General features: G+C 61.5%; 3 protein-coding genes across 15 annotated transcripts in view; 1 reads left to right on the forward strand and 2 right to left on the reverse strand.

Moving 5' to 3' along the window:
* PITPNM2 (phosphatidylinositol transfer protein membrane associated 2) overlaps positions 1-13032 on the forward strand; it is a 102940-nt gene extending 89908 nt beyond the window's left edge. For 7 of the 10 annotated variants that reach the window (XM_036353609.1, XM_036353611.1, XM_036353610.1 and 4 more), the window contains 12 exons: positions 2144-2314; positions 2798-2950; positions 3974-4138; positions 4840-4983; positions 5810-5958; positions 6963-7079; positions 8225-8341; positions 8455-8603; positions 8705-8854; positions 9807-9990; positions 10074-10202; positions 10295-13032. In XM_036353609.1, the coding sequence (XP_036209502.1) occupies positions 2144-2314; positions 2798-2950; positions 3974-4138; positions 4840-4983; positions 5810-5958; positions 6963-7079; positions 8225-8341; positions 8455-8603; positions 8705-8854; positions 9807-9990; positions 10074-10202; positions 10295-10618 (1952 nt within the window). In that variant the 3' untranslated portion in view covers positions 10619-13032. The remainder of the gene's footprint in view (positions 1-2143; positions 2315-2797; positions 2951-3973; positions 4139-4839; positions 4984-5809; positions 5959-6962; positions 7080-8224; positions 8342-8454; positions 8604-8704; positions 8855-9806; positions 9991-10073; positions 10203-10294) is intronic. The other 3 variants (XM_036353616.1, XM_036353615.1, XM_036353618.1) reach the window with 3 other exon arrangements.
* Positions 13033-13412: 380 nt separating this feature from the next.
* On the reverse strand, positions 13413-15698 carry ARL6IP4 (ADP ribosylation factor like GTPase 6 interacting protein 4). Of its 3 annotated transcripts, none has more exons than XM_036353622.1 (6): positions 15555-15698; positions 14996-15169; positions 14338-14631; positions 14138-14255; positions 13753-13822; positions 13413-13673 (listed from the first exon to the last, which is right to left on the reverse strand). In XM_036353622.1, exons 2-6 carry the CDS (start codon positions 15156-15158, stop codon positions 13617-13619), a joined length of 702 nt encoding a protein of 233 aa, XP_036209515.1. In that variant the 5' UTR covers positions 15159-15169; positions 15555-15698; the 3' UTR covers positions 13413-13616. The 3 variants fall into 3 exon arrangements, with proteins under 3 accessions (XP_036209515.1, XP_036209514.1, XP_036209516.1); XM_036353621.1 differs by having other exon boundaries at positions 15429-15564; XM_036353623.1 differs by lacking the exon at positions 15555-15698 and adding an exon at positions 15290-15361.
* Positions 15699-16240: 542 nt separating this feature from the next.
* OGFOD2 (2-oxoglutarate and iron dependent oxygenase domain containing 2) lies at positions 16241-21051 on the reverse strand. 2 transcript variants are annotated; one of them, XM_036354076.1, is made up of 8 exons: positions 20819-21051; positions 20368-20424; positions 19547-19660; positions 19357-19456; positions 17818-17945; positions 17313-17570; positions 16991-17238; positions 16241-16824 (listed from the first exon to the last, which is right to left on the reverse strand). In XM_036354076.1, exons 1-8 carry the CDS (start codon positions 20948-20950, stop codon positions 16692-16694), a joined length of 1170 nt encoding a protein of 389 aa, XP_036209969.1. In that variant the 5' UTR covers positions 20951-21051; the 3' UTR covers positions 16241-16691. The 2 variants fall into 2 exon arrangements, with proteins under 2 accessions (XP_036209969.1, XP_036209970.1); XM_036354077.1 differs by lacking the exon at positions 16241-16824 and having other exon boundaries at positions 16855-17238; positions 20819-21048.
* Between the last annotated feature and the right edge of the window lie 1044 nt (positions 21052-22095).

The following is a 22095-nucleotide window of genomic DNA, read 5'->3' on the forward strand; positions in this document are numbered from 1 at the left end:
TGTTGAGGGTTATGTGGCAGCACTACACGTGCTGACGTGAAAGACTCCAAAATTCTGTGTGTTAAATGAAAAAAAAAAGCAAAGTTCAAGAAGCATAGCATATGTTCTTATCCATGTGGGTGATTTAAAAGTGAGACACACACTACCGACAGTTTATACAGGAATCCCCTGCTCTCCGACAGCGGAGCATCCCTCTGAAACGTTCCGTACGCCAACGTGGCATAAATCAGAGAGGCAATTACCATTAATTTATGAGGGAAATTTTTTGAGCGCTCCCAGACCCAAAAATAACCTTCCAAATGATACCAAATACCCTTAATTACATCCAGTTTTACAATAAGCATAACACCCTTATGAGGTCTCTTAGTCTTTTCCGACAGCTCAGGACACGTCTTGCTAACAGCTGCACAAAATAAACCGAGATAAAGTGCAGATGCTCACAGACAGCTCAGAGCTCTGGCGGCTGGATGCTGCGATGCCGGGTGTGGTTGGTTCCAGGGAGGGAGCTTGGCAGGGCCCCTCTGCTGCCTCTACAGCTGCTCATGCAAAACCAATGCTAACACCTGTCCAGGTGGTTCAGTCGGTTGGAGTGTCGTCCCATACACCCAAAGGTTGCGGGTTCGATCCCTGGTCAGGGCACATACCTCGGTTGCGGGTTTGGTCCCCGGTCAGGGTACATGCAGGAGGCAGCCAGTCGATGTTTCTCTCTCCCCCTTCCTCTTTCTCTAAAATAATAAAAAACCTATGCTCAGGCGAGGATTTACAAACAAATGCTGAGCCCTATTTTCGCTTTTCTTTGCAAAAGTGAAAGTGCTCTTCGCAGTTCTTCTGGTTGGCGAAAGTGGGTACAGATGATCCCCAACTTATGATGGTGTGACTTTCGATTTTTCAACTTTGCAGTGGTGCAAAAGCGATACCCAGTCAGTAGAAACGGAACTTCAAATTTTGAATTCTGATATCTTCCCAGGCTAGTGGTCCGATACTCTCTCGGGATGCCGGGCATTATAAAACAGGCTTTGTGGAGACGATTTTGCCCAACCGTAGACCAAACTAAGTGTCCTGGGCATGTTTAAGGGGGGCTGGGCTAAGCTATGGTGTTCGGCGGGTTAGGTGTAGCGAATGCATTTTCGACTGATGATGTTTTCAACTTACAGTGCATTTGTTGAGACCTAACTTCATCGTAAGTCGAGGAGCATCTGTATGAACATAGGTCTTTCCTAAAAGCAGAGGCTGGAGACCTGTACTTACATTCTGTGTGTGTGTGTGTGTGTGTGTGCATGCGTGTGTGTGTGTGTGTGTGTGTGTGTGTACTTATATTCTTACATCCACGTGAAGTGGTTGGACTTGCAGCCCATTCTGACAACCTAGGAGACATTTCCAACCCCAGCAGGCAGGTGCCCCCTGCTCCACTAGGTGTGCGTGAGAGGCTCCCTGAAGTTGCTGGTGGGGCTCCAGCCACGTGGCTTCGAGGTGCAAGGCAGCCTTCCGTTTAAGTCTTTTATCATATACTCTTGCATTGGAAAAACGTTTTCTACCATGGTTATTATAACTTTTCAATTTTGTTGTTGTTGTTATTAATCCTCACCAGCGGATTTTTTTTTTCCTTTGCTTTTTTTTTTAGAGTGTGGAAGGGAGGAAGGGGAGAGAGAGAGAGAGAGAGAGAGAGAGAGAGAGAGAGAGAGAGCGCAACATCAATGTGAGAGACACACGGACTGGTTGCCTCCCGCACGCATCCCTACGCAGGGGAGTGGAGGTGGGTGGAGGGGGCAGAGAGCAAACCCGCAACACAGATAAGTGCCCTTGACCGGGAATCGAACCCGCGATCCTCATGTCCAAGAGCCAACGCTCTAATCACTGAGAAAAAACTGCCAGGGCTAACTTTTCAATTAAAAAAAAAAAAAGGTTAATATAAGGAAAATGGTCCAAACAGATCCCAAATTCATAGACACACTTTCAGGTTTTCTGTAGCCAGACCACCACCTCACCCGCCCTGCTGTAGGCCCAGCTCAGTTCTAGGCCCCGCCCTGCCCAGACCCCGCCCAGTTATAAGCCCCGCCCAGCTGTAAGCCCCGCCCGTCCCCAGGCCCCGCCTCCTTGGGGCGGAGCTGGCTGTCAGGCGACTCCACCCCCTCCCCGCCCCCAGTTTTCCAGCTGCGGCCGGCCTGCCAGCAAGTCTACAACCTGTTCCACCCCGCGGACCCGTCCGCCTCGCGCCTGGAGCCCCTGCTGGAGCGGCGGTTCTACGCCCTGCCGCCCTTCAGCATCCCGCGCTACCAGCGCTACCCGCTGGGCGACGGCTGCTCCACGCTGCTGGGTGAGAACCCCGTGGGCGGCCGGGTGCTGGGGGAGGGTAGGTGGGTGGGTGGGTGCCGCTCCTGGGTGCTCCAGGCCGGGGTGGGCCTGCTGTGCGGGGAAGGGCAGCCTGCACTGAGCACCTGAGAACCTGGGCACCTGTCTGGGTGAGGGCGCACTGGCCCCACCGATCCGAGTTAGGAATGAGGACAGGGTCTCAGCCCTATGCCCAGGGCCCAGACTACATCCCAACTGCCCACGGAGGCAGAGCTGAGGACCCCAGGGTCACAGGATGGGGGCGGGGGAGCTGCAGAGTAGGTCTGGGCCGGGAGTGAGTGTGCGAGCTGCCCTCCCAGGGGACGGCCCTGTCCCACCCGCCCCGGCGTGTGTCCCAGTTGTCTTGTCACCTGGTCCTCGAGCCCCGTGTGTCTTGTGTCGGAGCCTGTCCGGACGGTCCACATGAGTGTCTGTTCTTGTCCTCTGTTCTCTCCCCGTCTGCCTCCAGTCGAGACCGTGCAGAGAAACCCCGAGCTGGTCCTGGAGGGCAGCCCCCTGACCCCTCTCCCCGGGGACGGCTTCCTGGAAACCAGTATCCCAGTTCCCGAGCTCACCTGGCAAGACGGGCCCCGCCCGAGCCCGGGCCCGGGCTGTGCTGAGTGTGTGTAACCCCCGTCCGTGATGCTGTCTGCTTCACTGGCTGCTGCTGGCCTGTGACCCCGCCCCCCCATGCTCCTGGCCGCTCGGAGTTTGTGGGACCAGGCAGGGCAGGTCCGGCAGAGCAGGTCCCGGAGCCCGCCCTCTGCACACAGGGGCAGAGCCAGGAGGGGGCCCAGGAGCCCCGAGGGAGGAGCAGCTGTCCGGGGTCACCGAGCATGGGTGCTGGTCCAGGTTCTCTTTTCCCCACTGTGAGGCTGGCAGGGCAGCCAGGAGATGGGGTGAGGCCTCAAGCCCCCGGGACTCACCTGTTCTCCCAGGAGAAGCCTTCAGTCGGTGAGGGGCTGGATTCTCAGGCCTCACTCCTTCCCTCCCTGAGAAGGTCCAGGCACCTCCTGCACCCCAATCCAGATATGGGTCCTTTAGCCGAGCCCCTATCCCAGCTCTGCCCTGCCCTCAGCCCGGGCCCAGGTGAGCGTGGTTCAAGCCCTCCCTCCACACCTGCCTCGGTCAGTGTGGCCTTTGTGTGAAGGATGCACGTGAGGCCTCAGCAGAGGGCGTCCCTGGAAAGCCACCCTAGGCCCCCGTTGTTAGCGCCCCTCAAACCCACTGCCATGGGCTGTGGGTGAGGCCGGGCTGGGCCCTGAAGGCCAAGAAGACTAGACTAGACCACATCAGGGGCAGTGGGGGGGGAGGGGGGGCTAAGAACGATGCTCCGGGGGGTCATGGGCCTGGCTGCATTGACTCCCTGTCCACTGTGTCTGTGTCGGTCCCCTGTCCATCCTGCCCCGGCCCTCCCTTCCTGCCTCAGCTCCATGCCCTGCCCTCTCAGCCCTGAGCAGGCAGGCCCTGGCACACTTGGGCCCATCCTCGCTGCCAGCTCTGCTGTCTCCCGCTGGAGGTGTCAGCCTTGCCTGGCATAGCCTGGCCCCCCAGCCCATGCGGGACCCTCCCTCCCACTGCTCAGGGGCTGTGGGCGGGGCGGGGCCTCTCTTACCCCTGGTCTCTGGTCCCTGTCCACCTGCAGCGGAGGCGCTCCAGACCCACAACGCACTCTTCCAAGAGCACACGGCCCCCTCCTCGCCCGGCGCGGCCTCCAGCACCCGAGGTTTCCGCCGCGCCAGTGAGATCAGCATCGCCAGCCAGGTGTCCGGCATGGCTGAGAGCTACACCGCATCCAGCATTGCCCAGAGTGAGTTCCCTCCCTGCACTCTCCCCTCTTTCCTGCAGGGGGCGGTGTGCGCCCCAGGGAATAGGTGGCAATGTCTGGACACAGCTGGGGAGGGGGCGCCTCTGGCACCTGGTGAGTAGAGACCAGGGATGCTGCTCGACACCCTGTAATGCTCAGGACGCCCCACCATGGAGCGGTCCGGCCCCAGGTGTCCACGGAGGACTCTGGCGGGAAGGAGTGGTAGAAGGGGGGCCCAGGGGGGCCAATTCCCGGTGGTGGAGTTTGGCAGCACTGGCTCAGAAAGCTGGGAGTCAGTGGGCCTGTCCTAGCCTTAGGGGGAGGGGAGGGGCGCAGAGGGAGTGCGGGGTGCTCCCTGAGGGAGAAAGCTGAGGGGGTGTTTCTGGGCAAGTAAGGGGAGCTGGACAAGCTGGAGGGTTGGCTGAGGGAGCCAGGGGGCAGAGGTCATGGCGGCCTTTGCTCGGTGCCCATCTCAGAGTCTCTGCAGCTGAGTGCGGGTCACCCCTTCTCAGTGCCCCCAGCTGCTGCCCTGCCATCCCCCCTGCCCGCATGACGGCTCCCAGGCTGCCTGTCAGAGCCGTGGCACCGGGCAGAGGCGGGTGCGCTGCTCTCTGTGAGGAGGGCCGCGGGGCCTGGCCCTCTCCCAGGATCCTCCCTGGCCCGCGGTGGCAGCGCTGAGGCCTCCCCCTTGTTCTTGTTCTCAGAGGCCCCAGTGCTGCTCAGCCATACCCCCAGCGTCAGGCGCCTGTCCCTGCTCGCCCTGCCCCCCCCACCCCCCTCCACCCCGGGTCCCCGCCCGCAGGCCAGGCGGGTGAACCCCCACCTCCCCGACTTGGACATCCGAGAAGGTACCGGGCATCACATGCCCTCCACGCACACGGCGCCTCCTCTCACTGGGGCACTGCTGTTTCCAGGCACATGTCACTGCGGGCTCTGCTCACCTGCCCCGCTGAGGCCTAACCGGGGAGCCAGAGGCTGGGCTGGGAGCCCTTGGACATCCAGGGAGGAGGCAGGAGCAGCTGGAGTTGGGGGACCCATGGAGCTGGAATGAGGGGGTGGGGGGCCAGGACTGTGGGTCCGGCAGGCTGCTGGCAGAGGGCAGGGGGTCCCCTTTACTGAGTTTCCTGGGCATTTCCTGCACGTGTGGCCACCGGGAGGCACTTTCCAAGCCTCATCTCTAGCCGGGGTGGTCGCCAGCCCCGAGTGGGAGTGGAGGTTCACTCACCTGTCTGACCTCACCAGCTCCCAGGTGCTGAGTGGGCACAGGTCCTGCCTGGGGCCTAGGAATTAGAATAACCACTGATGGGAAGCCTTTCACATCCTTGAGGCCTGGGGTGGACCGGCCCAGGAGACCACAGCAGTAGGGCCCAGGGCAGGATCACCAGGATCGGCGACAGGACCAGGGATAGGAGTCCTGCCTCCCAAGGGCTCTTCCCCTCCCCCTCTGAGTCGCACCCCCACCTGCCCCTGGTGCCCCGCCTGCTTGCCCCTGTCCTGCCTCCTGGCCCTTCCTTGCTCCCCTCTGTTACCCAGCCTGGCAGAGGGACTCTCGCTTCGGCCGCTGCCCTTTCCCTGGTTGGAGGAGGGTCTCCGTCTTTATGCTGAGCCGGGCCTGAGAGGCCAGGGACTCTCTGGGGTCCCAGCCCAGTCACCGCCCCTGCCTCCTCCTGTCAGTTGCTGCGAAGTGGTGGGGCCAGAAGCGGATCGACTACGCCCTGTACTGCCCGGACGCCCTGACGGCCTTCCCCACCGTGGCCCTGCCACACCTCTTCCACGCCAGCTACTGGGAGTCCACTGACGTGGTCTCCTTCCTGCTGAGACAGGTACGGGGCGCCTCCGCCAGGCACCCAGAAGGGCTGCTGCCAAGGAGGACGGTGGGGACCCTGCCCTCTGACCCCCTGGGACAGGAGCCAGCAGGATGGAAGAACCTGTGGGGAAGTTGAGACGGGGTGAATGCATCTGCAGTCGTGGGACACATGTAAAATTGGGGGGCCCAGAGGGTGGGCTCTAGTGGGTTGAATAGTGCCCCCCAAACCCTCACAGCTTCCTATTTTTTTAATGTTTCGTTTTTTTATAATCCTCACCCGAGGATATTTTTCCATTGATTTTTAGAGAGAGTGGGAGGGAGAGGGAGAGACAGAGAGAAACACCGATGTGAGAAAGACACATCGATTGGTTGCCTCCCACACACCCCCGACCAGGGCTGGGAGCCTGCAACCGAGGTACGTGCCCTTGACCGATATCGAACCCGGGACCCTTCAGTCCACAGGCCGATGCTCTGTCCACTGAGCCAGACTGGCTGGGGCAGTGATGGCGAACCTATGACATGCGTGTCAGAGGTGATACGCGAACTCATTTTTTTGGTTGATTTTTCTTTGTTAAATGGCATTTAAATATATAAAATAAATATCAAAAATATAAGTCTTTGTTTTACTATGATTGCAGATATCAAAAAATTTCTATATGTGACACGGCACCAGAGTTAAGTTAGGGTTTTTCAAAATGCTGACACGCCGAGCTCAAAAGGTTCGCCATCACTGGGCTAGGGCAATGTTGTTTTTTAATTGATTTCAGAGGGAAGAAGGGAGGGAGACAGAGAAACATCCATGATGAGAGAGAATCATTGATCGGCTGCCTCCTGCACGCCCCCTACTGGGGATCGAGCCTGAAACCTGGGCATGTGCCCTGACCAGGAATCGAACCGTGACCTCCTGGTTCATGGGTCACTGAGCCACGCTGGCCGGGCAACAGCTTCCTCTTTTCAGATCCTAGAACAGGAGGCCCAGGCTCCAGCCTGCTCCAGGTGCCTTCTCCCCCTCCCTTCCAGGTCATGAGGCACGACAACGCTAGCATCTTGGAGCTGGACGGCAAGGAGGTCTCGGTGTTCACCCCCTCGAAGCCCAGAGAGAAGTGGCAGCGCAAGAGAACCCACGTGAAGCTGCGGGTGAGGGTCCTCTGGGGGCCTGGGCCCCAGGCGTGTTGTCCTGGGGAACCCTCACAGGGAGACCCATCTCACAGATGCGGTAACTGAGTCACGGGCAGCGTGCCGTCTCTACCCTCGGTCTGTGGGACGGAAGCCATTGCCCCGTGTACAGACAGGGAGGTGCAGCAGGCTTCCTCGTTTCCCCCAGGCCACGTGGCTCCGCGGTCGAGCTGGACTCGAACCTGGGCTTTCTGGCCTTCGGCCCTGCTGGGGTCCAACCCCAGCAGGTCCATGGGTCCCCAAAGGTGTTGATGGAGTCGGCGAAGAAGGAATGACACGGAGACAGCGTTCAGTTGATCAGCAGCCTAGCCAGGATCTCTAGCCAGGATCTCCAGCCAAGTTCTGGTCTGGATCTCCAGCGAAGTTCTGGTCAGGATCTCCAGCCAGGTTCTGTGTCCATGTTCTCTTGCTAGGTTCTCCAGCCAGGTTCAGTCACCAGGTTCTAGTCAGGTTCTCTTGCCATGTTCTATCCAGGTTCTGTAGCCAGGTTCTGTCTCTAGGTTCTTCAGCCAGGTTCTCTTGCTACGTTCTGTCTCTAGGTTCTGTGGCCAGTTTCTGTCCAGGATCTTTTGCCATGTTCTCTCCAGCAAAGTTCTTCTGTCTCTAGGTTCTGTGTAGGTTCTGTGTCTAGGTTCTGTGTCTAGGTTCTGTGTCCTGTTGTCTTGTTACATCTGTATTTATACCAGTTGATTCCAATCCTATCAATCTCTATTCCAAAGGTTAGGGCGTTTCTTATCTCCATTCCAGGGAGTAAAGATTATGTAGCTTAAGCATGATTGTTCGTAGTTAAAGTGATTAATTACCCGCCTGGCACTTAGTTAAGGGCTTTTATTCCCTCCCTAACTTCAGGGGAAAATCCCTACCTGGGGAAACAACCTTTCTCAGAGAGGTGACCTTGGTTAAAACACATAGTGCCAAGAAGGTGAGCAAACATATTAAGAACAGTATGCCATATATGCCAGGTCCCTTGAAACAGCAAGGATGGACGGGCTCCCGGCACGGCCCAGCTCCCCCCACAGGCCCACAGGAGGCCTGAGCTGAGCCCAGGAGACCCCCACCGCCCCTCCATCCCCCACCCTGACCCAGCCTCCCCCTCCCCTTCCCAGAATGTGACAGCCAACCACCGGATCAATGACGCAGTGGCCAACGAGGACGGCCCCCAGGTTCTGACGGGCCGGTTCATGTACGGGCCCCTGGACATGGTCACCCTGACGGGGGAGAAGGTGAGGACACGGGGAGACGGCGGGAGCCCATGCCTGCCTGCCTCCCTGTGGTCGGGGGTGGGGGTGGGAGGCCAGGGGCACGGCCCACTCGTGACCAGCCTGCCCGGCTCCAGGTGGACGTGCACATCATGACGCAGCCGCCCTCGGGCGAGTGGCTGTACCTGGACACGCTGGTGACCAACAGCAGCGGGCGCGTGTCCTACACCATCCCCGAGACTCACCGCCTGGGCGTGGGCGTCTACCCCGTGAAGATGGTGGTCAGGTATGCGCCTCATGGGACGGCAGGCGGGCGGGTGGCCTCCTCGGGGACAGAGGAAGGGGCGCTGGTGAGTGCTGATGAGCGCCCCCCCCCCCCCCCCCCAGGGGAGACCACACGTTTGCCGACAGCTACATCACGGTGCTGCCCCGGGGCACGGAGTTCGTGGTCTTCAGTATCGATGGCTCCTTTGCCGCCAGCGTGTCCATCATGGGCAGTGACCCCAAAGTGCGGGCCGGGGCCGTGGACGTGGTGCGGTGAGTGGTCCCAAGGGGCGTGGTGGGTGGGCCCGGGTGCCAGAGGAGGGGACATTTGGCAGGGAACTTGAAGATAGCACCACCGCTTACTAGCTGTGTGACCTTCACTTGACCTCTTTTTTAAAATTTTTTTTAAAATTGATTTTAGAGAGGAAAGGAGAAGGGGATAGAAACATCAATTATGAGAGAGAATTATTGATTGGCAGCCTCCTGCATGCCCCACCCTGGGGATCAAGCCCGCAACCTGGGTAGGTGCCCTGACCAGGAACCGTGACCACCTGGTTCATAGGTCAACGCTCAACTACTGAGCCACACCAGCCCGGCTTCATTTGACCTCATTTTTTAAAAAATATACTTTTATTGGGGACCCTTTTCCCCTCCCTACCTGGGAGTTCATTTTGTAGACTTCCCTCTCCCCACGTGGGAGTCTGTATCTATTCTTCAATAAATTTCCACCTTTGCTATACCAAATATATATATATATACTTTTATTAATTTCAGAGAGGAAGGGAGAGGGAGAGAAATAGAAACATCAATGATGAGAGAATCATTGATTGGCTGCCTCCTACATGCCTGCCACTAGGGATCGAGCCTGCAACCTGGGCACATGCCCTTGACCGGAATCAAACATGGGACCCTTCAGTCCGCAGGCCGACGCTCTATCCACTGAGCCACACCAGCTAGGGCTCATTTGACCTCTTGATGTTGATGCTTCAGTCCCCTCCCTGGAAAGTGGTCCTCACAAGACCGGGCGCACTGTGGGATGGTGTGGCTTAGGCTGTGGGTGCTACACAAGGGCCGCCACCACGTTGTTGCTACTGTTACTGTTGGAGCCGGGCCAGAGATGCCCTCTTCTGTGGCCCAAGTAGGGGCTGGCTGGGCAAGGTGACGGGCGGCCCAGGAAGGTGGTCGGGGTGGCTGTGGAACACCCAGGCCTGCCCCTCACCCCCAGGCACTGGCAGGACCTGGGCTACCTCATCATCTATGTGACGGGCCGGCCCGACATGCAGAAGCAGCGGGTGGTGGCGTGGCTGGCCCAGCACAACTTCCCCCACGGCGTGGTGTCCTTCTGTGACGGCCTGGTGCACGACCCGCTGCGGCACAAGGCCAACTTCCTGAAGCTACTCATCTCCGAGGTGGGTCCTGGGCAGAAGGGGTGGGGTGGGGTGGGGGTGGAAGGTCATGCCTGTTCCCGGGCCCACACCGGTCTCGCCCATAGCTGCACCTGCGCGCGCATGCGGCCTACGGCTCCACCAAGGACGTGGTGGTCTACAGCTCCATCAGCCTGTCCCCCATGCAGATCTACATCGTGGGCCGGCCCACCAAGAAGCTGCAGCAGCAGTGCCAGGTGAGTGGGCAGAGCGTGGTGGGCAGCACAGGCGGGCAGCCACGAGAGCCCTGCCCTGTGACAGCCGCCACCTCACTGCCCCTCCCCTGCAGTTCATCACAGACGGCTACGCGGCCCACCTGGCCCAGCTCAAGTATAACCACCGGGCGCGGCCGGCCCGCAACACGGCCACCCGCATGGCGCTGCGCAAGGGCAGCTTCGGCCTGCCCGGCCAGGGCGACTTCCTGCGCTCCCGGAACCACCTGCTCCGCACCATCTCAGCCCAGCCCAGTGGGCCCGGCCTCAGGCACGAGCGGACGCAGAGCCAGCCGGACGGCGAGCAGCGGGGCCAGCGCAGCATGAGCGTGGCGGCTGGCTGCTGGGGCCGAACCATGGCCGGCCGGCTCGAGCCAGGGGCCGCCGCGGGCCCCAAGTAGGGCGCCCTGAGTGAGGTGCTGTGGTCTCCATGGTGCTAGGCCAGGCGGCCAGCCCACCAGGAGGCCTGGCCTGGGCACAGGCGTCGGCTGGGGACAGACTTGTCCCAGGGCCCAGCAGAGGACACCGGCCGTGCCACACAGCCCTCCCACGCGTCCTGGGGTCTCCAGGGGTTCCCGTTGGAAGCTGGCAGGACGGCCAGCCCCAAGACGACAGAGGGACCAGGACCCCCCACGTGGGCCAGCCTGGAAGGTTCTCCGGGACAACGGCCTGGGCCCGCCTGCCACCTCCCCGGCCACTAGCTTGCCCTGACCCCACATCCCCTCCTACCGGGTCGCAGCTGCTGCTTGTTGATGCCAGTTAACTCTCCAACCTCACTGGTTTTGCACTGATTTCTGAAAGCAGAGACCCATCATCCCCTCCTGTGGCTACAGACGCGTTCACCCGCCTGAAAAATCAACTTTTGCGGATCCAGGACCTCGTGCCACACGGAAGGCCCCAGGGCAGCAAATCCCTGTGCAAGCAGGAGAGAAAGGCCATATCTTAATTTCTGCAGCTCCGCCTGGAGCCCAGGGAGGCCGTGGGCCTGGCATCGTCGCCGGCTCTGGGCACAGCCCTGGCCCAGCCTGGCTGCCTCTCCTCGGCCCGGCCCGCCCGCCCATGTTTCTACACCTTTCTACTTCTCCGATCTGATTTCTACGAGGTTTTTTTAAATGAGCAATCCTGGGCTGCTTCCCTTTCTTAACTCTTTCAGTACCAAGCGCAGCCCATCCACGTGGGAACACCCAGCACTGTGAGGGAGTCCAGCCCGGCTCTGGGTCCCAGGCCCAGCCTCCTGCCCCTGCAGAGGGCTGTGGGCTCCTGCCCCACCTGACCCCACTGAATTTCTACTTGGGTGGGTGGGGCACACACTTAGGTTTTTCTTAATGCCAGTTCCGCTCCGATGCCGAGTCTGAGAAGCCACAACTCCTGTCGTGCGCTTGAGGGCAGGCAGCTACGGCTTCCCGTCCTGCCTGGTCCAGACCGGGCTGTCCTGCCAGGTCTGCGCGCCAGCCCTCCCGCCCCAGGCCCGATGTGATCTCAGCTGTGGCGCTCGGCTCCAGCGTGGGGGTGCCCTCTGCGGCTCCTCCACCTTCTTCAAGGCCGGGGAGCCTGCCTGACCTCCCCGCCGTCCAGCCCGGGGCTCCATATCTGAGAAGCTGCTGCCAACCTGGATACGGCCTCGGGGCCTCACGGGCTGGGGTGCGGAGGTGCCCCGCCCGCCGTTCCCATCTCCCCGTGTGTAGATATGTACAGCCAAAGGGTCGTGTAAATGTTCCGCGAGGGGGGGTGTTCTGCGAGGGGGGGCTACACAGGGAAAGCTATTTATTTTGTGTAGAGAAAAGTGTCTGGAGGGATGGGACCTTCAGTTTATTCGTATTTAAGATGTAGCTTTTTTGTTGTTGTTTTGGGCCTTATGTATAAAGCAACGATTATTTTATAGACCGAGTCCTAATGTAACTGTTGCAGTTGGAAGTGCAATATCTGACCCCCCTGCTCCCCAGCGGGGAATTGCTCGGCCGACAATCAGCCCCGCGAGGGGCCCTGTGGCCAGTGCCGCCGCCTCTACTGGCCCCACCTGGCCCGTCGGGCCCACGCCTGGATGACTAGCCATCGGAGAAGCACCTGGAAGAGCTCGGCCCGCCTGCAATAAAGGCTGAGGCTCCTGGCCGGGGGAGGCCGTGTGGGCAGGGGGCTGGCCTCTCCCAGCGGGCAGCCCCCCACAGCTCTGCGCTCCCCAACTTCCTGCCCAGCCGCCAGCCATGCCAAGGACAACAGCAATAGCCCCGGGCCTCTCCTTAGCCATAGATGGCGAGACGGGCAGCCCGGCCTCCCTGCCGACTTCTCTTCTGTGCCCAGGTGTGCTTCCTGCCTCCTCACCATTCTTTCAGGCACAGTCTCCTTGAGGAAGCACCAGTTTTTCAGAAACTACGAGAGGGAGGGCAGAGTCCTTTAAAAAATACCAAAAATGTTTACAGCGTCGGGTGCTGAGCTGCAGGGCTCAGGCCTGACTCGTCATTACCAAAGGGTGAGGCGGGCCTTGCTGACTGCCCCCCACCCGGGCCTGTTAGGGTAGCCGCCTTAGCCCCACCCCAGCCCACCCCGCCCCACCTGCCTTCTGGATCTTCAAAGAGGGAGTCAGCAGAGACCCACAGCCCGCCCAACTCTGTCCGAGCTGCCCACCCGCCAGCCACGTTGGTCTCTACGTCTCAGCCCCCTCCCGTCTGTCTGTCTGTCTGTCTGTCCAGGCCATGTGTGAGCCGTGTCCTGACTCCCCCGCACCCCCCACCCTTGCTGTCCCTGCACCATCGGGCCTGAGTGTGCTCTGTATACAGTGCCATTGTCTGTCACACAAATTAAAAAGCTCAAAGGCTTCCTTCTGGGTCTCGTTACTGCACCAGCCACCAGAGCAGCATAGCTGGGGGGGGGGGGGGGGGGCACGGCCTGTCCCGCACACAGTGCCAGCTGCACCCATGGGAGCACTGGACCGCCCGGCCCAGCACAGGGACTCCTGGCTGTTGTCACCTTCGGACCGAACACACAAGGGCAGCAGTCTCCCTCCCAGCCTGAGGGCATCGGGTCAGCGAGCCAAGTCTCTGGGTTTGGGATGCGGCTGGGGTGGGGCGGTTCTAGGCGGGCTCACTGAGGAGGAGCGCACGACCACCAGGCACACCCGGCTTTCCCTGCAGCCCTGTTGGCCCCTGCAGTCGGCAGCACCCTTCCCTCCCTCTCAGCACAAGAAACAACAACTGCGCATGAGGTCTCAGCCAGGGGACGTTTAATACCGGGGAGCTGTGCTCTTTCAGGAGGGAGCTGAGTAGGACAGTGACCCCGTCCTCCATCCCTGCATCTGAGAGCAGAGGCCGGTCCACAGGAGAGGACAGACAGCACCCATGTGGCCTCCTGCTGCCCACCCCGTCAGGCCACCAACACCGCCCACAGACCTTGGTCAGCTGGCCCTCAGGGCAACAGCCCCGCTCGCATCTGGAAGGCCAGGCCGTCCCCTCGGGTGGCTTGCTAGGTGAGAGAGCACACAGGAGGGGGCGTGTCACAAACAGAGCAGAGGCTGAGCCCTGGGCGGAGGGGCGACACCCACCTTGTTGATCTCCCGGTGCCGTTCCTTGGTTACGATTTCCTCTAAGACCTCGCCATCTCCCTTAATGAGCCTGGGGGAGGAGGGGAGCAGGCTGAGCCTCTGACCCAGAGCACCGGAACAAGCCCCAGCCCTCCGTCTCTCCCACCCTCGGGACAGGGATACAGGTGGCCGGGTGGGCTCTGCCACCTGCCACCGGATCAGCCGAGAATGGCTCTCCGATGACCCTCGCGAAGGCCCTTCCAGCCCCTGCAGCTGCTTGGGGGGGAGGAATGGCCTCAGGAGTCCAGCAACACGTGACTTTCCCATCCTCGGCCTTTTCATAGCAGCCACCACCCCTCCTCCTGCAAGTGCGGGCCGGGGGCTGGGCCTCGTGCCCACTCCCCACCTGGTGCGGCCGGTCTCCGGGTCCACCACCTTGCGGATGACGCTCTGCCGCGCGTCCCACTCCTCCTTGGTCATGGGCTTCATGGCCTGGATGCGCGATTTCTGCTCATCCGTCAGCACTGGGAGGGGAGACGGCAGGGAGGTGGGGGACGGCCGCTGGGCGGGGACCCTCCTGGTCCCGCACGCCCCGCAGCACGGTACCTGGGCCGTCCTCCTCCTCCCCGGCAGGTCGGTGCCACTGGTCCAGCGAGGGGCCTGGTAGAGCCTCCGGCGGCTGCGCCTCCGCCTTCTCCTTGCCTTTCTTCTTCAGCTTCTTCTTCCTCTTCTTCTTCTTCTTCCTCTTCTTGTCCTTGTGCTTCCCCCACTTCTTCCGGCCGTGGCTGGAGGAAGAGGAGGAGGACGAGGAGGACGAGGAGGACGAGGAGCTGGAAGAACTGGAAGAGGAGGAGGAGGAGCTGGAACGCCGTCTCCTCCGGGCCTGGTGTTTGCTTCTCTCTGTGATGCGGGGAGAAGGTGAGGCTGGAAGGCCGGGAGGGGAGTAAACCTGCCCCCTTGCTCTGGACAGAAGAGCGAGGCCTCCTGCAGGGACCAGCGCTCTCCCGGGAGGGCGGCACCGGCTGACCAGGTGCAGGGCGGCCAAACCCCCAGCTCAGGCCCCGCTGCACGGACAGCAGGCCTCCGCGCTCGCACGCAGCGATGCACGCTCAAGGGGCCGGCCCTGCCCCTGGGCCCGGGGTGTCGATCAGTCCCGACGCCCACGCTGTGCTCTGCACCCCTCTGACCACCGCCCCCCGCGACTGCCCTGCAACCGTCCGCAGGAAGCCCGCCCAGCTGACCTGCCCACGCCCCGCGGCCTCACCCTCCGCCCCCGAGGAGGTGGTGCTGGCCTTGCGGCCGTGGGACCTAGAAGCCGAACAGCTCCCCCGGGCGTCCTTGCTGCTCTTCTTCCTTCTCTTTTCCGACCCTCGGCCCCGCGAGCGGCTGCGACTCCTCGAGCGCTGGCGAGAGCCGACGGGAGCCATAGCGCCGCGCTCTGCAGACGGGGAGGCGCGGTCAATCGGAGGCTCTCAGCCCGCAGACTGGGCGCCCAGGTCCTCGGGGCCCCTCCCCGATTCCCGCCCCGGGGCAGGGATGGGAGCCACCCCGCAGCCACCTCACGATCCTCAACCACCCACTACCCGCAGGGGACGCCGGGTCCGCCGCCGCGGCCCCTTTAAGGGCCCGCCCTCGCCGGGAGGCTCCACGCCTGCGCAGGCGGCTCCGGCGTCCCTGGGAACGGCCGCGACCCTCACCCGCCAGGTGCGTTCGGAACCCGTCTTCAAGCGCGCCGACCCGCACCCTCCCGCCCTCCGCCTTAAGGAAGGTCCCCGGGGTGGCCCGTTCCCTCCTCAATTGACCACCAGGCCCAGCCCCTGCACCACGCGCTTGTGTGAGGAAGCGGTGGCGGCGAGGCGACTTCCGGCCGGGTCGGTGCTCCGAGAGGCCGTCCGGCTGCGAAGCGGGGCTGTGCCTCCTTTAGTTCCGTCTCTGGGGCATCTTGGGAAACGGGAATCTGGCGCGCCCACCTCCGTTTCAGAGGCGAGCCGGAGCCCAGGTTTCACCCCCAGGCCGGTGCGAGGCCGTGTCTGCTCCCGCAGCTCCCGGCCGAGAGACGTGCTCTGCGGCCTGGCGCCACCCCCCGAGCTCGCAGGCCCTTTGCTGCAGTTGTGCCCTCTTCCAAGATTGCCCTTCCAGGGCCCCCCGCAGAGATAGAGACCCCCCTGCGCTCGCTTCCCAACCTGGGTTGCCTGCCCGCCTGTCCACTCCATCAGGCCGTGAGCTCCAGGGCTGAGGCGCCCTGGTCTTTCTCCAACGTCCCCATGTGGAGAGGGTCAACTCAAATGTCTACATGGGGCCAGAGATCATGGCAGTGAATGAGGAAGGGACCCCTCTGAGGGGTGCACGTCTGGCGTCTCCAGACCTTCCCACCTTCCCAGGGAAGCCAGAACTCAGGATTTCCATATGGAGATGCCTGGTTTCCAGATGTGCCGCCCGTGTGCACAGCTGCTCTCCTCACCCAATGTGGGGGCCAGCCCTTCAATAACGACACCAGCGAACGCAGGGGGCTGTTATAAAGCACTTTATAAAGCTTATGTATCATTTGACTCTCACAACAGCTCTAAGACATAGGCACTTTCCAGATGAGGAAACAGAGGCACAAAGAGGTCAAGGGGCTCACCCAGTCACAGGGCTGGAAGTGGCAGAATCAGAATTTGAACCCAGACAGTCTGGCCAGGCTCTTAACCCCTCCACACCATCTACGAGATGCTACAGGTGACCCACCCAAATTCCCTTTATAGACGGCACTCACCCCAGCTGTCGAGCCAGATGCTGACAGCTACACCTGGACGTTCCACTGGGAGCCACCTGTGCTGGAGTCGGACATCTGGGAACTTATTCACACACATCCCCTCCCCCCCGCCATGCCCTCTCCCAACACAGCCTGTAGCCAATCACCGATGCTGGGGCAAACTGGTGGATTCACGCTCCAGAGCTCCCAGGGGATGGGCCTGAGTTTACTTTAGATGCATCTGAACCTGCCCCTCGGCCCAGCTCCTTCCTGCCTTGTCCTGCTCCGTGGACTCCCTCCTCCTGAGGGCGCTCCATCGATAAGCAGGAACCCCCATCTCCGGTTCTAAGCCAGCCCACCTGCAGAAAGAAGGACCCAGAGCCTGCTTGTCCTTTTGAACCAAGAAGTGCCAAGGGCTACAGGGACTTTATTTCTGCCCTGCCCAACCCAAGCCGAGGTGGCAGAGCCCTCTGCCGTCACGCCACCCCCGACACAGGTCCCCACCAGGCTCAAGTCATCACACACACGTCCACTGTGGGGGGCTCCTCCCGGGTGAAGCCGTCACCGAAGCCCTCGTCGTCCACCAGGTCGGGCTTGCGGCAGCACATGGGGCAGAGGCGGTTGCGCACAGCGGAGGCCCGGAGCCAGACGATGAGGTTCCATCGCTCGCCCGTGCCCAGGGGCCGGGCCCCGTGCAGCTGGCCGCCCCGATGCAGCACACCCTGGCCCACCACGTGCTCCACCTCCAGGGGGCTGGCCAGGGCCGAAGGCGCCTGCGGACAGCTGGGGTCAGGCCTGGGCCCTCGCAACTACCCCAGGCCCTGCCCCGGGGGTCACACACACTCACCTGGAAGAGGCCCCCGAAGTATAGGGCGCCCCCGGTGAAGACCTTGCCCAGGGACACGTTGATGGTCAGCTCGGCGTTGTCATAGTGGCAGCCCAGCTCCCGGTCCTGGCCTGGTGCATACTTGACCACGAAGGCTCGGTGGCTGTCGAGCCAGCCTCCGCCACAGTCTGGGTAAAGGAGGGCCATCAGTGGCTGGAGGAAGCGCTCCCGCAGCGGCGTCACCAGCGGCTCGTCCAGGCCCAGCTCATGGAGCAGCACCTGGAAGGGGGGTTCCAATGAGGCCCCGAGATGGGGAGGGATCAGCCGGGAAGCTGGTGGGGCCCCACCCTGGGTCCCTGGGGTGACCCTTGAGTTGTTTAACTTCATAATCCTGTGATTTTCATTTTACAGACGGAGAGACGAAGGAACAGAGAGGGCTACACAGCTGGTCCATAGCGCTGCAGGTCAGTCTCCCCAGACCCATGTGTCCCTGCCTCCTCAGCCCGCCTGGCTGAGCCGCACCCACCCCATAGTTGTTCATGGTGTTGGGTCTTCCCTTGGGCATGTCCGACTGCTCGAAGTGCTCCAGCTCCTCCAGCAGCGCCTGGCAGAACGGCGCCGTGAACACCGGCATCCGGTAGATCCGCTTCTCCTCTGCAGGGAGGACAGTCTGTCGGCCAGGAGCTTCGGGCTGCGCTTCAATCTCCCCGAGCTGTGTGAGCCTGGGCATGCCTTTTCACTTCCCCAGCCTCAGTTTCCTCATCTGTATAATGGGGATAACTCTACACCCCTCTCGGGGCCATTATGAGGATTAAATATGCATGGTATGCACAGCCCGGGGGGGGGGGGGTTCTATTCTCCAATTCACACACCCCCCTCCCCCCGCCACACACACACTCATCCCTGGAGCCCCTCATCCTGCTTCCAGGGGTGCCACGGTCTAGCCTTCAGACTCAAATGTGAGTTCTGATGAGGCGCTGAGATGGGGAGGGATTAGCCCAAGGACACCCAGCAGGCCAGCCGCAGAGCCAGGCCAGGACAGAGCCTGCTCGGGCTCTCTCTGCACCCCTCCCCCCAGTGAACCGCCAAAGTCTGCACCCCAACTCAGAGGTTTCTTGGAGTTTCTGTTCCCCACAAGGAAGGCTGAGGGGGGCTGCTTTTTTGTAGGGCGCTGGTGGGGGGAGGCGCGGCTCAGAATGGAAACGGGGACATTCTTGGCAGACACACACGTTTGGGCCAACTCACAAGCAGCCCCAGCCCCACCCAAACAGCCTCCTTACAGTTTCGGCTGCTCTGGAGTAGATGGCAATGAGTCCCCTCCCAGCCTGGAAGGGGAGTCTCGTTCTACCCTGCGCCCCCACAGGATGCAGGTGCCCGGAGGGGCGTGGCTTTTACCTCTGTCCCCCCACCGTATCCCCCAGACCCAGGATAACAGTAACCGGAAGACCCGGAGAATTCTGGACACATACCACGCTCCAGCCTCTCACCCGATCATCACGGCACCTTTCGAGATGGGTGGTATTATCGTTCCCATTTCACAAAGGAGGAAACCAAGACAGATTAAGGCTCCCTGGCCTAGGACTTCTGCTGGGTTTAGCCAGGGGAGGCCCCAGCAGGAGGTGGAGGGCAGAAAGAGAGACGGGGCATTTTGGAGTCTGGCGGGGCTGTGTGCTCCTGCCGGTTGTCTGGCAGCCCCTCCCACAGCTCCAGGTCCCGGCAGCGTCAAGAAACTTCATCTTGCCCACTCCTTCCAGTGCAGAGACGGGAACGCTCCCCTCTATTGCTGGCCCTGCTAGGGTCCTTCACCTCCCTTGCTGATCCTTTTAGCTCAGCCCACACTCTCAACTATCCCTTCCTTAAGCTCTTCAGTCACCCCAACTGGTTCATGCCTGACAAGACACTGAACAGCTGTGTCTCTTGGGTGAGTGCATGGATGGACATAGATGCCCTGCTCCTGTGCCTTCCAGCCCCTGCTGGTTTGATTTTTGGAGGCACACATAATGGACAGAGGGGACCCCAGCCTCCCACCCCCTAGTCCTGCCAGGTCATGGGGCCAAGACCTCACCCGACACCGTCTCCAGCCGCTGGAGGAGGCCCTTGAGGTCTGCACCTGGCAATGCGCTGTACTCAGCTGCGGCCAGAAACTCGGGGGCCAGAGCCACATCCTGGGGGAGAGAACACACACCCACTGTGGGGCAGGCAGCCTCCCCAGCCTGGATACCTCCTCCTCCCAGTAACCTGCCCCTGCTGGGTACCTGCAGTGAGTTGTAGATTTCAGGCCGAGCCGGGTGGTAGGAGCTGGCGATGAGGGCTTTCCTGGCAGCTGACTCCTGCCCTAGGCGCTTCCGCCGCTCCACCTCCTGCTCCAGCTGGGGTGGCACAGGGCCTGGTTACCAGGTCAGGGCCTCTCATCCCCTCGAGGCCATTGTACAGATGAGGAAACTGAGGCTCAGGAAGGCCAGAGCAGGGCCCAGGCCGGGAGCCAAGTCTTCCTATGCCCCCGACTCTGATAGGGTTGATTGCGGGTGCCACGCTATTAGCTAAAGGGGACTCCTTCCAGAAGGGGGCCCAGCCCACTCTGGGCTATGACAGCCCTGCGATGCCCCTCAGCCAGCTGGGGCCATGCAGGGAGGGGAACAAAGTCCCAGCAGAGGGCTCTCCCGGGAAGCTTCCCACCATTAACCCCCAGGTGAGGGAGGAGGGGTGAGATGGGGAGCAGCCCTGGTGGCAAGGGAAGCAGGGTCGGAGGGAGCCTGGCAGCCCTGGCAGGACCTCAACCCCAGGGGCTGTGAAACCTTGAGCAACGGACTCCCCTTGTTGAGCCCATTTTTTTCATCTCAAAAGAGCATGAAGTAAGGCAACTTGGCAGCCCGCCCTCTTTCTCCTTTTCTGGTGCCAGGCCCCGGCTGCTACAGTGAGTGGGCACAGGAAGGGGGAAAGGAGGGTTTAAGGAGCCCTTCGGTGATCTGGGACTGGCAGGCCTGAGGCTGGGACACCCCTTCAAGCCGCCGACACAAATCTAAAATGGAAGGTCTAGGCCGGGTGTGTAGGGGCGTTGGAGGGTGGTGAGTGTTACCTCTTCTAACAGCTGCTGGAAGTCCTTGGGGGTGACACAGCCTCGGCTGCGCAGGATCTAGGAGCAGAAAGGTCAATGCACCCGACTACATGACCCTGGGCAAGTCACTTAACATCTCTTGAGTCTCAGTTTCCCCTCCTAAAATGGAGATGAGAGCCCGGACCGCAGGGGACCACCGTGAGGATGAAATACGATGAGCGCTAAGTCCAGAGCGGGGTTCCCTGAGCCAGGCCCTGCCCTAAGCACATATGTTAGTTCACCCTCTCGACAGCCTCACTAGGGAGTTACGCTTATCCCCAGTTAAGGGGAGAAAACTGGGGCACCGAGAGGGCAAGCCACTGCTGCAGTCAGATGTGAGCACGCGGGCAAAGCCAGCGACCGCGGGGACAAGGGTCCCTCCTCCGCCAGCCCTCCCGCGCCTTCCTCTGCGGAGCCGATGGAGGCCACTCACGGGGCCGTAGTCCGCGCGCAGCTGCTGCTCGCCCCGGAAACGCACGTGCAGCCCGTAGCGCGCCACGTACAAGTTCTCGGAGCAGAAGCAGGCGCAGCGGCAGAAGCGCTGCGGGACGCCCGCCGTCGCCATGGTGAGGGGGCGCGCGCGGCCCCGCCGGCTTCCGTATGAGCACTTCCGGGTACGCCCACTTCCGGCAGCCAAGGGTCCGGTCTAAATTCCCGCGCGCAGAGAAGAACGAAGACCCCGCCCCGCCCCCCGAAAACGGTCTGCGGTGTAGAAAGATGTTCCCGGGCCTTCCAGTGCCGCCGCCTCACAATGTCCCCATCCTCGAGGCGGGGACTCGGACCCCCCCCAAGACCTTTTGCCACCTCCCTTTTCTGCTCGGAGCTTTTGAAGACCCAGCCAACTCCACGGGGACAGTTAAAGGCGCCCTGAGGTTCCGTCGCGTTTCCTCCAAATGCTATGAACCATCCAGTTCTGTGCGTTTGAGCTTGGGGTTTAGCATTTTTACCCGGTCCCTGTCCCCGCTCTCCCGTTGCCCCCGCTGTCTCCTAGGAGTCACCGCCGGTTGCCACAGTGTCTCCACAAAAAAACGTTCCGTCCGGCGTGACTTCCGGTGGCAGTCAGGTGTGGGGCGGGGGAGTAGGGCGTGGTCTTCCGCGGCCACACCCCGCACAAACCTCCCAGATCTGCGCAGCCGCTGTGCGAGATGAGTGCTATTTCTCTTCGCGTGCAACCCAACCTGAGAGAGACCCATCGCCGCACACACCGGGACCCCGTCATGGTCCGCCGTGCACCCCCCCAGGCCCAGGTCTGCAGAACTGGAGCAAGTGGCTTGGATTGGATTGCAAACCTATCACCGAGATGGGAGAACTGAGGCGCGGAGCAGGGGAGGAAGTCCCTTCCCCTGGAATTGGTCCCTGACCCCCGCCCTAGCGTTTCCTCCGTGACCGCGTTATGCGGGATGCGGGTGGGGAGGAAGACTCTGGGCCGCAGGACTTCCGCCCAGACCCCAGATACACCGGTGACTGCAAGTGACGGCGCCTGTTGTCCCCGCTTCCTCCCCCCCGGACTTCTGGATCCCTCACCCGCCTTTCACCCCTACAGCAAACCCTTGAGCTGGGTACTGTTACGTCTTCGTGTGCTACAGATGGGGAAACTGAGGCTCCGAAGTGCGGGGACCGGCCCCAGGTCACTCACCTGTAAGGGACACGCATGGGGTTTGAACCCCGCAGTCTGCTCTCGGACTCCCCTGTTCACCGCCACGGGGGGTC

The sequence above is a fragment of the Myotis myotis genome, unplaced genomic scaffold (assembly GCF_014108235.1).
Source record: "Myotis myotis isolate mMyoMyo1 unplaced genomic scaffold, mMyoMyo1.p scaffold_m19_p_20, whole genome shotgun sequence".
Lineage (NCBI taxonomy): Eukaryota > Metazoa > Chordata > Mammalia > Chiroptera > Vespertilionidae > Myotis > Myotis myotis.